Here is a 14,106-nt window from a genome sequence, read left to right on the forward strand (position 1 = left end):
TTCTAATTTCAAGAAGGAATTAATCTAAAATTCAGCTTCATACGCACTCACGCGATAGTCTCTTTACATGCTTAGAAATTTGAATAGTCCTTTGTGGTAAGCCAATCCTATTCTTCTATTAATTTCATTTCTCGGCACTTTTAACAGACTTAAACCAGTTTCGAGGTAGAGAAAAAAACATTCTTTGTTTAAAACTACAGCTTTTCAACGGCAACATCATGTCACTTTTGTTATATGCTAGCGAGTGATGAAAACTGGATATAAAAACAGAGAAAAGATTGACAGCGTTGGAAAATATGTATTTAAAGTGCCTATTAAACGTTGGATAGCGACAAAAGTCAGTAACGCGTAGATTCGCCAAAGAACTGTTAACCAGTCCTCCTCCGATACTCATCCTATGTGCAAATGTTAAGATAGCAGTAAGAGGTCATCGACACTGATAGCAGCATTAATAATTGTAATAAAAATATTATTTCATTCGAACACAGCTCGAAACGTTTGACTGGATTTAAGATTTGATTTTAGTTGATATTAAAACAAGTAATCAAAACGACCATTTTCTCTAAAACACTACACACTCACAATACCTCAAACTATACATAAAATACAGACATTTAAAATAAAAGTAAACTTCAAAAACACTGGGAGTTGAAGAAATAAGAGAAAAAAGGAGAGAGAATAAGCAAATATTTGGAGTAAAACAAATTACGTTTTTTTTCCTTCCTAGCATCTTCCGTTCCATGCATCTTCACATAAACAAAAAAATTGATATATCTTCATCAAAGTTTATAAAAAAGCAGGGAAGAGAGGGGAGGGGGAGAGGGCTTTTTAATATTTGCCTAAATAATCTATTTTCAAAAAATAAGAAGTTAAATTAATTAAACTGGATACTTTAAAGGCACACAAGTCGTCATACTATTACCAAAAAAGGCTTCAAAATATAATTTTCCCTCTCCTGCAAGATAATGCATATGTCGGATGTACCGATTTGTTTTAGGCACAACGATTTGCTCAATTAGCAGCTCAATAATTTCCACTTATAACCAAAATTTTGAAATTTAAAAACACTTGGAACAAAGTCTAACAATGAAAGCACAGAAAATAAAAGAAATTGAGAAATCAGAACAAAAAATTAACATCAACTTTCCTAATTTTCTGCGTACAGTTACATGTTACTGAGAAATCAGAATTTTAAGCCCGTTTGACACCAAATTTCTTTTCCACAAATTCGCCAAGTGACATATCTGGCTTAATAAAATTTTCATATCGATTCTTGATCATAGTGCCCCGACGCTGATCGTCCAAAAGAAAACCTTAAAATAAAGAAAAAAAAATTAAGAATATACGACCCCTTGATCTAATTGAGATATATCACTAGACTTCAATAATAATCCCCTATTCTCAGCAGAGTTCAATAAAGGAAATAAACAAAAACAATAAGGAAAAAAAAGAAGAAGAAAATTGAATAGAAATTCTATTAGGCCATTAATTTTGCAATAGTTACCATTCGCAAATGCCTTTACACTACATATAGACTTGATGATTAATAGAGAGTATAAAAATATGGTGTCAGTTATATGCCACCACCCTTAATGTAACTACGGTTAACGAAAAATCTTTACATTAATAAAATCCTTGGCATCTGGGAACAAAAATTTAGCTCATTTTAGGTTAATTTGTAATTTTAGAGCAATTGTGATTGTGCCGGCCTCAGTGGCTAAGTGCTGCAATGAGTTGTTAGTAGCAGTAGTAGCAGTATTTCATATCAATTTTCAACTATTGTAATTTTTTATAATTCTACACTAAAAATATGAATTTAAATGCAATACAGATATTTACATGAAAACAAAACAAAGAAGAAAACTGGATCAACATAATTCTCATCCAACGTTTTTGAATCCACATTAATGACTGGTAGGGTAGAGCACACACAAATCATTGAATCCCACATACTTAGTCACAAACAGGTTCAAGTGTTACAGGTGGAGCCGGGCACTTGTGGCAAATGAGGCACGCACAACGCAATTTCCTAGGTTTCTAAAGTTTTTTTTTCGAATTTGTTACCCTCTCCTCTCCACAGATAAATTACGGCGTATATCCCTTTCCGAAGGGTATCATTCTAGATAAATTCGAGTCGTGCGGCTGGATATGTTAAACAACAAACACGGATTATCCAGAGGTCATTGCTTTCTAGTATAAACAGTGGTAATCTTTCTAGTGGTAATCCTCAAAGGACCTTAGAGACAATACCTTCTGATATTTGCAGCACTCAAACAGCGTTATCCCCAACAGTGCCATTCTCCTATTTCTAGAACTTAGTTTTCTTGGCAGTCTATCATACAAGTTGTAGTGAATAAATAACGGAGTATGGTTTAGATTCGGAATTATCCTAGGAAATCTTCGAAATTTCTACTGTTTCAAAGCATGAAACTATATAATTTACAGCTAAAGGCTTTTATTAGTTACGTTAATGTAAAAATAAGAAAGAAGCCCAGTTGTCACTCTCACCTTCTTCTGTAAGGAATGCAGAAACGAAATTACGGCCCATGACCGTCATTAGCAGTGTTCTTAACAATCTTAGTAAAAACTCCAGCCCCTTGTAACAACAAGACTCCACCACTTTTTTCCCCAAGCGAGTGATCTGGAGGACAGAGCTTAACATGTTGTGAATAATTTGACGAAATTTGGAATCCTGGATCATAGGACTGTATTTCTGTAACAGAATCCTCTTTCCATAGATTCTTGGCCTCGTTTAAGTTTTAAGCTGAATCATCAAAAATATAAGACTTTAGAAAAATAACATTCCTAAACTTGCACAGGGAACATATGCAGAGATACGAAGAAGTGCATTTCGAAGTGACTTTCTTGGATTTTTCTAAGAAATAGTCCTGTGCACCAATTAAGGGAGGTGTCCCTATTTCTCGCCTCTGTGTGATTATGAGCAAAACTTTTATGATTTTAAATGCGCACAGTGGGTGAAAGGTTATACTACCTTCCCCAGGGATCGTCTAAGGATGTGTGTATAGAGGGAGGCTTTGAAAAGATTGGGATGGAGGAGGATTATGCATAGCTGTGTTGACCTCAGGTGGCTTGATGCTTCGGTGAGTTCTTAGCAGTAGTAATATTATTATCAGGAAGAGCTTTGCTGAGATTGTTAGAAGACTGATACAGCAGAAGTCCATTATCATTTAGGAAATAGAAAATGACATCTGTTTCTAAGATTTAAAATTCATAAAAGGATCCGTTGTACAACATATAACTTTGTTTCAGAAACTTTTACAAAGCCAAACACAAAGAGGGCGCGAAAGTTTTCCGCCTAGAAATGCTCCTTCTAAGCAAAACTTAACCCTGCCAATACTTTAGGCAAGCATTTCCTTGCAAAATATCTACGTATCAGTGGTTGACAACCTTTTAGAGGGTGAGTGGGGATGGATATAACCCATTAAGAACTAATATACTAACCACATCATATACTTACTAACGCCGCGTTCACACCTACGCATTTTTTTTTTAATTTATTTTTTTTTTTGGAAAAGTTTCGAGGCTTGAAAATTGATGGCAAAAGTTTCCGCCTCGTTCTGTTGAATAATAACGTGCACCTATCAAATGACCTTAAAACCAGTTTCTCTACAAATGTTACAAAACATGATATTTAAAGGATTTTTTTTCTCTTCTTACGTAAGAATAAATCTCAAAAGAATATATGAATTACTTCTATTTTCACACTGGCCTCTAGAGAAATGCTTTTTGTACGTACGTATTTGAATCTCTGTATATCTGTCGTAAGAGGATGAGCATATTTCTTAATATACATGATAATTTATTTTTGTTGGGTCAAAAAATCCAAGGACGTGCCTGAGGTTTTCCCCAAACAATGAGTTACATTCCTCCTAAAATCCTATGCAGTCCACTCTTACCTGCAAGACTTTGTGTTTGCAAAATAGCGCGTTTGTTTTATAAGAAGAATGGGAGAACGGCACTGATTGAGACAACTTAAACGTATCAGAACCTCTAGATCAAAGACGAGCAAAATAATTTTGTGCATTTATGGGCTTGACGGTTAACGCTCATTCTGCACATTTTTTGCTCTGTCTTACTTACGTTTGAGAGGGTGTCTCATTTTATTGAAATAATTTCAGTATAAGACTTGTGGAGTTACTTACTAAAGAGGTTGGAAGACGTGCAATCAATCTCATTTGATATGCTGCTTAACGATTTGGCCAGGCAAATCTTCTTCATGGAGTGTCCATGTTTTACGAATTTTGAAATAACTTGTAAAATAAATATTAGCAAAGAAAATGCTACCTTTTCTGTGAAAAAGTCAGCTTACGGTCCACACGTATTGGCTTTTAAAACACTGGGAGAAAACGCTATGTCTGTTCAGTCCTTAAAATATTGTATTCAGTGGTCAAATTTGATCATCCTGAATTGCTAGTGACCAGATAAACTAAATCAGTTTTTAATCTTCCTCATACCTTCCTTCAAAAAAAAAAAACGGAAACAAACTTTTCGTAGAAAATGCAGAATATGTTTACGACGGTTTAAATGGCTTGTTCTATTCAATCTACTCTGAGCTAGTAATATTAGTAATTTTTTTTCTTAGGACCATTCCTCCTCAGAAAAAATAAACTGAATTCACCAACGTTTAAGAGAATAAAAAAAAGCGCCTAAGTATATAGAAAAACCTGAATTTGGATCAACCCGATACAACCAAAATCATGCCACATTAGATAAACGCAGAAGTTTTATCGATAGTTTACCCAAAGTCGTAAAATATTTATTCCCACAGAAAGCTACGCAACCATGAGATCGCTGATGAAATTCAAACATTAAAATTAACGAATACTCTAACTGGTTTTCTGCACGTTGATAAACTTAATTTGTATTATTTCTTGACAATTTGACATCATGGAGCTGTTCCACCATTTTCAACTCAGAAAATATGCCACCATAGAAAGCGACATCACAAATACTACGGGGATTGAATGCTTGTGGTAGCTTTTAAATTTAATCCAACATGTTTCAATAGACTAGCAAAAAAACAATGGTGAATCCTTCATTACTTACAAATTGAAAGCGAGCTTGCGGTTTTGTTTCCGATTTTTGTAGATATATTAGTATTTATTACTACTTACCATGCTCAGCAATCATGGTCAGCTGTAGTGAGTTGAAACGAAAATAGTAAAAAAGGGGAGCCACCAAGTTTTAAAGGTCAGAAAGACAATAGTAAATTACGGTAAAAATAGTTGAAGGAAGAAACATCCCGGTTTAGCCGAAGGCCAAACCGAGATTGGTCATAGTGATAAAAGATCTTCAAAACTTATTTTCGTTCTCGTCTATGTTATGAAAATGTTAAGATAAACCATTTGATCTTAGGGACAAAAAGTTCAAAAGGCAAATCAAACTCAACTGAGATATACTGAGAATACTCACTTGTTGATGAGAGGAGATGGTATTCACTCACAGCATGCAGAAGAAGGCGGTCAAAACTACTTGGGATTTCCAACGTGATAACACCACGGGGATTATTTGTGAAAAAATCAGAGATTTCCTCTTCCAAATAAAAAAGTATCCCCTGAAAATAAATTCCAATAAAAGCAATTACTGTACTTTATAATATTCGAAAGGGTAGATAATTTAGAAAAAAATACATAGGAATTAGGGTGAAAACGGAATATTATAATCGAATTACTTTCGCATAACAAAAAACGAAAGAAAAAAAGAAGAACACTGTATGCTTTTAAAATGGTGAAAGGAGGGGGATTTCAACAGTGGAGTCAACATTTCTTCCTAAATTTTTGTCTGCATAATATGGTATTCGTGAACTTCATGGTAGAAATGCAACTCGTGGGAGGGAGTAAAAGCGATATTCTGAACAGATTAAAATGAGGGAGCAGCGTACGCGGCTATGTTGCCTCGCTATTTAACCATGAATACACCGCTACTTAACACTTCCGATGGCTTGGTGCTTCAATGAGTCGCTAGTAGCAGTAGTACTTCATTGCCACCAATAAACTAATAAAATAAAATGTCCAACCAATTAGCCCTATTCCCATTCAGTCTTGGTACAATTGTACGCCTGTACAATTCTTAGAGAAAGCACCCAATAAATTTCATTAACATTACTGCAGCAAAAATTGGTGTCAAATTTTTGGCAGCAAGAATTACTGCTTCGTCTACTGTGTCACATGATGTATTCTGTGTTTTGTGATTTCCACCTTTAAGACAAAATTTCGCAAAAAAAAAATCAATAAAAAAACAACAACAAAAAACTGCTGAGGGCAGAAGTTGTTTTTGTTTTGTATGCATTACTGCTACAACTGCTACTAACAGCTCACTGCAGCTCCAAGCCCCCTGAGGCTCACAAAACCACGCGCATTTCTATATCCCAATCTATTCAAGGCTTCACTCATTGATCTCTCCCATACCGTCCCTATTTCATTAAAATCTTTTTATGAACTCTCCCCAAACCCATTCAGGGAAAACCTTCTTTTCGTTTGGCCCCAGATGGATGGCCAAAGAGCACAATCTTTTGACATCTGTCACACCTCGTCAGTGAAACCTCCTAACTTTCTTTCATTATAGCCTAGAAAGTGGCATCGAACTAATTTTTATGCATCCTTATGTTGGATATACAGTCAGTCAAACCAGTACCTAAACTATCCTCAGACAATTCACCTGGAAAACATTTAACAAATCTTCCTCAGACTCAAAAGCACTTATGCTTCAGTGACATACTTGACCACTATAATTACTGTGGCTTCCAATATTTTAATCATAGTTCGCAGACGTGTGAAAAAAAACCTGTGCCTTGGCGATTCTACTTTTCACAACTTCACTGCAACCACAATCTTTACTATTAATACTACCCAGTTGAGTGAAGACATCCACTCGAACGATTTTCTCGGTACCTAAAATTACCCCTTCACCCTAATTTATTCCTAGTCGAAGAGACATCTTTAATTCTGGTATTCTTAATCCTGAACTCTCAAAACCTCCAAATTTCATTCATATTGCTAACATTTTTATCAAGGTTGCCCAAATCATCTGAATAATCCAATTCTAGGAAAGTACTACCCTCTCAATTAATACCATGTTCTTTGATAGGCTACCCCGCTCTCTTTAGGATAAAGTTCATCAAAATAATCCATATAAGCGGGAGGTAGGACGAAATTCAGCTTAACCCCCCTGATTCCAAACCGAGTCAACCACTAACATCACATCATACAACAACCGCAACAGTAGTATTCTCGTACACAGCCCTAATCACCTGTATGTACTATTCTGGTATACAATGCAAGGATGGGACCTTCAATAAAGCTTTTTTATCAGCTGCAAAAAATACCTGTTGATAATCCATAAAACCGAGGGGGTCTGATGTAACCGAGCCAACTAATAACCTCACATCCTACAACAACCTCACTAATACTATTCTCGTACATAGCCCTAATCACCTGTATGTACTATTCTGGTATACCATGCAAGGATGGGACCTTCAATAAAGCTTTTTTATCAGCTGCATAAAATACCTGTTCATAATCTATAAAACTGACGACCATAGGGGTCTGATGTAACCGAGCCAACTAATAACCTAACATCCTACAACAGCCTCACCAATACTATTCTCGTACATAGCCCTAATCCCCTTTATGTACTAATCTGGTATACCCTGCAAGGATAGGACCTTCACTAAAGTTTTTTTTTATCAGCAACACAAAATGCCTGTTCATAATCTATAAAACTGAGGACCACAGGGGTCTGATCTTTCAGACACTTTTCAATTAATTAAAGAAAAATTTTAAATTAAGAAGAAAAATTTGGTTGACACATCCTCTCCCCGTCCCAACAACACTCTGCTGTTCTTCTCTCGAGACTTTATAGGCTTAATTTACAGAATCTCTAGTCTAGTCAGTATCACCATGCTTAGTTAATTGCTTCCTACAGCAATTAAGCTAACGCCTCTGTAATTTCTACACTTACTCTTTTCACCTTTCTTATAAAGCATTTAATTACACTCTTTCTTAAACTACTAGGTATTTCCCCCTTTCCCGAATTCATCTTCACAATCTTCAGTGATTTATCTCTAACTTCATAACCATCATATTTCAGAAACTCATTTACAACACTATCAGCACCCAAGGCCTTATTATTTCTCAGTCCTTCTAGTGCTTTCTTTAATTCCTCTGCACACAATAATTCTTCTTTTAAGTCCAAACTGTCAAAACAAAATCCTCGTTTTTCAAATCATTTCATACAATTTTTGACACACCAGGCCAGAATAACTACTTCTTCTCAATTCCATACTGTCATACTAAATCTTTCTAGCGACTTTAGACGACTCGGACTTCACACTTACCCATTTATGGTTAACAAACGGAAAACTATTGGTTTGTCGACACTTTGTTTCCTTGATGACCACAAAAAGTTTCACATATAAAACGAGCACTATTTCTTTAAATTAAAATTGCGGATTATCACCTTAACAGGCATGTATTCTGATTTGAAAATATTTAAAGCAAATACTGACGTCGTAAGGAAATAGTCTAATTCCTAAAACATGATTAAATTGGGTGAAGCAGTACATACAGTAGCGTCCAATACGTTCATACCCTTCGAGACTTGAATAAGGATATTAGCAACTGTAGTCCCTACTCCAGAAAGACAAAACAACCTCTCACAACTCAAACCTGTCCTAGGACTGACAGTTGGAGTTAGAAACAGGTCTCAAACCGAGCTTAAGTGGCTGTGAACTACCAAACTTCAGCCTTCAGATTTTTTTTTCGCTATATATGTCTAGGAATTGTAAGTAACAAATTTTTGTGGTCATCATTTATGTATATCCATAGGAACACAAAATTGTTGCTAGCAATCGTTAGCAATTATGAGATGACGATAATATACCTAAAACTTGAGCTAACACAATTATGATAATTTGCTTTGAACGGGAGTGAAGGGGGGGGGGGGTAACCCGTCAAAACACCAATAAACAGAAAAACATGTTAAAGTCAAAAGAACTAGTTCAGACCCTCCTTACCCCCCCCCCCCTTCCCTTAAATGTCTGCCACTGAGTCAGCCTTTAGTCAAGTGAACTTTCAACCATAATAACTGAGCCTTCATATCTTACCAAGGGAAGTTTTTTCCTTTTCAAAACAGTTTTCAATTTTCCACTTAGTCTGTCAAACGCTTCCATAGCCGTGCAGCCAGGATGCAAAAGTCTCTTATCTTCAAATTCAAATTTAGGTTGATAACTTTCTTCTTGATGGATTGTGCTAAGTTTGTCTAAACCATCCACCCACAATGACTGTGAAGCTAAGATTTCATCTTGTTCTTCTTCGGAACAGGCTAAGAACACATTCCAGGCCTAGTAAAAATTGAACAATAATAATTCTATTTTCGTGAGTGCATTAACCATACATAAAGGCTTCATATTTTTGTTTTGCAGCTTCAAAGCTTTGAAATGGCTTTTTGGAGATAAAAACACCATAAATAACACACCTGAAAAAGATCAAATATTCTAATTTTTTATTCGATAAAGTCTCTTACTCTTTCTAAATATTTATTATAAGTCTTTGCTGAAATGTGTGTAGATCAACGTGAATCAATCAGGTGAGGGAAGTGGAAATCCCCTCATTTTCTGGATAGTTTCCCCTCGTTTTTGTATTTTAATGGCGCTCTTTACTTTCACCTGATTAAACATGAATCTTTAAGCGGATAGGGTACATTAACAGATCGCTCGATCTTGTCCAATATAAACTTTCTTAGTTTGTTTGGTCAAAGTATTCAGAAATGATTGCCATAAATTGTAGGGCTTGTTGGCACACTTGCCGACAAAAGGGACATAGAATTCCATTGTCTCTTCAATCAAATTTCATAGTCATACCACATATTCTCAATAGCTCTTGTCGATGGCCAGTCCCTTGGGAGAATTCGCTAATGGTCCCTTTGTATTTGTGACGGTCAGTCGACGCCGAGGCTTGCAAATAAACTTTAAGGTACCGTATCTTCTTAACCTAATCTTCGTACGTCTTACTATTCATCTTACTATTCAGTCTCGTATCATGTTTTGCAACAACGGTAACCTTGGCCAAGAAGGCAAAAAAGGGTCTTGTTACCCTTCAATCATTTCAAACTCACAATAAGGGCAGTATAACTCACAATTCTGTTAGAAAAAGTGTTCTTCCAATATTTTTGGAACACCTTTCTCCTAGAGCTTATCAATTAGTCCTGGGCCTAGAATATTATATTTGCATCATAAGGGAATGTGCTTCGAATCTTAAAATTGTTCCAAATAAAGTTAACGTGTGTGATCCAGATTCCAACAAGGCATAACATTCTTACATTTCTAATGCAATCCGCTGATAGACTTCTTCATTATGAATTTCATCATTTTCAGATATTGGGGTCCCTTTCCCCCTAACTACCTTTTTAAAGAACTTAAATTATTCCTAACTAGAATATCCGTAAGGTCTTGAGTTCAACAAAACATAATAAGCATATCCTTCCTCAAAGATTTATTTACCAATCCTCTTAAGGGTCACACCCAGTGTTGCAACTGGACATATTTTATGTCAAAAGGACACAATGATATAAAAGGGTAAAAAAGTGACACGGTTAGGAAATTTGGGACATAAAAGGGCAAAGCAAGGACATAAAATGAAAAATTTCCCAACCGGATATTTCCCAACTGGATATTTTGGTAAAAAAAAAAACAAAAAAAACTCACTTTTCATTAAAGTAGTGCTTTTTTTTTTTTTTTTTTAAGTAACCAAGTTTTGCCAGAAATGTCTTAGGTAAAGGATTTTCTCAAAAGTAAGGTATTTACATGTTTATATGAGTTTCATACTTTCACAGTAAGTGAATGTTTTGTATGGACTTTTTTTCATTATATTTGATGTTAACAGGTTTGATTTGATGTTAAAAGGCTTACAAAGTATCTTTTGGTCACTAATACAAATGGTAAGAAAAAAAAGTTTTGAGATGTCAAGATCGACATATTTTAGCTCAAAATAACACATTTTTGGACGCTCAAGGGATTCACTAACAGAAAAGTTGGCAACCCTGGTCATGCTAACTTCAGAGACACATTTTGATACTTCGATCTTTCTGATAAAAATGACTATTCTTAAATTTTGTCATAACACCAAGTTTGGCTTTGATGGGCCACAGCGACAAAATGTGACACAGAAGGTTCCGTTTGAACAGCTTCGTAAGCCACAGCTTTGAATACTTTGAACCGGGGTTACTTTTGATACCCTTATTGCAAACTTCTGGAATAGGTAACGCCCAAAAATCTTCACCGATTGGATTGGAGAAACCATGACAAGGGCTGTAACAGTATTGTAGGAAATATTTTTTAAATGTAGTTAATTGCAAATACAAATTACTCACACCATAAAGTAATTAATTAGTAATTAGAAATACATTGCCAGGGAACTAATTTGTATCTAATTACAAAATACGTATTTAAAAGACAAATTACTCTAGCTACAACACACCTTTTTCTCAAAACGTACCGTTTATGATGAAGATTCTTACAAAATTCATTATCAAAGTTGGGAGTTCAAATTTCTTATATCAAAGCAAACTCTGCTTTCCAGTGAAAACCAAACCCCAAACAGAAAACAGACATTCTAATGGAGCAGAGAATGGTATGGCAGTATTGAACTTTTAGAAAACTCTTGCAACGTCTGGATATTCTTTCAAGGACTCAATCGAATAGTTCTTATTGTCCATGAACCTCAATAACTAAACTTTCATGTTACAGCCAAATGAAGAATCCGTGCTCGTCCCAACACCATCACTGTCGAAAGTAACAAGTCATCAGAATCAATCAACGTCACTTAGCTGTACTCGGCATCATAATCAGTCAAGTGATCATCAGCTTTGGCTTGCGAAATATGTTTCATTCCGTCACAAATCACATCAATGATTCGGTCACGGATATATCCTAGTATCCATCTTCCCTTCAAACCAGCGTAGCTTCCACTAGCTATTGCTAGCTTCTTAAAACTAGGTTCACTTAGCTGCATTGTAAAATCGTGTGCAAACCGGTTCTCTAAACCATCCAAGATTTCTTTCACGAGAGCTTGTGCGTGTTTTAATCAACGTCACTTTGCTGTGCTCGGCATCACAATCAGTCAAATGATCATCAGCTTTGGATGGCAAAATATGTTTTATTGAGTCACAAACCACATCAATGATTCGATCACGGATATTTCCCGGTATTCATCTTCCCTTGAAACTAGGGTCACTTCCACCAGCTATTGCTAGCTTTTTAAAACTAGATTCTCTTAGCTGCATTGTAAAAGCGTGTGCAAACAGGTTCTCTAAACCGTCCAAGGTCGCTTCCACAACAGCTTATGCATGCTTGATAGAGCGTTTTTGTTTCATGTCAATCATTTTCTTTCTTAGTCCTATCTATGTGAAAAATAGCATTCCCAGAAAACAGTTCTTGTCCTCCTGTAGAATGTCAAGTGCCCTGGCGAGAGGTTCAGTTACCTCGGCATAAACCTCAAGAAAATTAAGCTCAATCGCTTTCAACTTTGGTACGTTAAGTTTGGTGTAAACCTGCCTAATCTGGTCCCGCACCTCGACAATCCTTTTCACAGCATCTTGTCGAGAATTCCACAGAGACACGCCTTGCACAAGGTTTTTTGAAAGCCTTTTTCTCTACAGTCACAAGAGGCCGTATTTTTTCAATTATGTAGTTCACTATGAGATGATTAATTTGCCTCTGAGAAAGTTCACTTGGCTTTTTCTTAAAGAAAACTGTGCTTGGAGTTCTTTTTCTGGGAGGCTGTTCTGTCATGGCTTCAGAATCCAAACTGCTGCAATCATCAGGTTGACACCCTCTCCCGACTCTGACTCATTATGATCAAGAGTTTCTGTGAAAACACGTATTTTCTGGCTTTTTTCTTCTCCTGGATCTCCATGTACTTAAAAAATCATAAGCCAGTAATGGATGAAGACGTTAGAAAATGAAACATTTTCAGACACCAATACTACCAGTTTGCCATACCAGTTTGGTTTTCAGAATAAAATAGGGTGCTTTAATGCCCTTAGTGCTGCAGCTAATGTCCTAATAGAGGCTGAACTGGGCCAAGAGGGCCTCGTTCTAGCAGCTCACGATTTGAGGCGTGCATTTGACTCATTGGTACACGGACCCATGCTCCTTCATATGGCAAAAAGAGGTGTTCACCCCTATTATTCGTACCTTGAGAAATTTATATTCGCGGCTTAAAGTACGCATCAAAATTACAAATCTATTTAATTTGCTGGTGTCCGATTCATCTAATCTTTTCCACAAAATAGACTTTCTCGTCCCATAACCCACCAAATAATCTTAATAGTTTTGTTTCTGTTTATGAAGGTACGCGTCAAGGTGCTATCACTTCGCCTACTCTTTTTAACAACGGTGTCCTAGATACTCAATCAAAACGTATATTGCTCATGCATCGAGGCAGCAACAAACGTGACACTTGGCTGTTATGCGGATGCTGTCCTTAATTTTAGCAGGTCACAGCGTACTGAAGAAAACTTCAGCATACACGAGAGTGGATATTCTAAATTGGGGCTGGAATTTAACTCTGAGAAATCTGAGATTCTTCAATTTAATTGGGGTAATTTGGGTCCTACAACGTCAGTCCAACTGGGACATTCTTTAGGAAAGCCAGTTGAAAAGCTTGTTTATCTTGGTCTACCAATTGGCCCATCCTTAAAGCAAACCCGTTTGCTACTGATTTCCTGTGTACTTTTGTATTGTATGACAGGTTAGAAATAAATAAATAAATAAGAATAAATTGTAGATAAACATTTTCTTTAAACACGATCTTTAGCAAAACGTATTCTTTTTGCGGGATACGAATCTACGTTTCATCACTGTCCAGCTGAAGAATTAAGTAAATAAAAAATTAAAAAGAAACAACCTCAACAGAGCAGGATATAAGTGGTACAAAGTTTAGCAGCAATTTCTTTTATTTTGTTCAAAATAGCTAGACAGAAATAAAGTATATGTGAACAGTTGCACTTTTTTTCATTCACCATTTGTGAAATATTTAAATTTTTCTGTTACAATACAAGGCAAAGTAGTCTATCGGCAGGGAAGTA

At 36.0% G+C, this 14,106-nt stretch overlaps 1 protein-coding gene across 1 annotated transcript in view; it reads right to left on the bottom strand.

Annotated features, from left to right (window-relative positions):
* Positions 1–760: 760 nt before the first annotated feature.
* The window catches only part of LOC148939385 (R3H domain-containing protein 4-like), a 38,055-nt gene continuing 24,709 nt past the window's right edge, over positions 761–14,106 (bottom strand). The window contains exons 4-6 of the mRNA XM_089106791.1: positions 9,125–9,361; positions 5,434–5,575; positions 761–1,313 (exon numbers count right to left, since the gene is read on the bottom strand). Coding sequence (XP_088962917.1) covers positions 1,192–1,313; positions 5,434–5,575; positions 9,125–9,361 — 501 coding nt within the window. The 3' untranslated portion in view covers positions 761–1,191. The remainder of the gene's footprint in view (positions 1,314–5,433; positions 5,576–9,124; positions 9,362–14,106) is intronic.

The sequence above is a fragment of the Artemia sp. Qi Xiang Cuo genome, chromosome 21, assembly GCF_049724085.1.
Source record: "Artemia sp. Qi Xiang Cuo chromosome 21, ASM4972408v1, whole genome shotgun sequence".
Lineage (NCBI taxonomy): Eukaryota > Metazoa > Arthropoda > Branchiopoda > Anostraca > Artemiidae > Artemia > Artemia sp. Qi Xiang Cuo.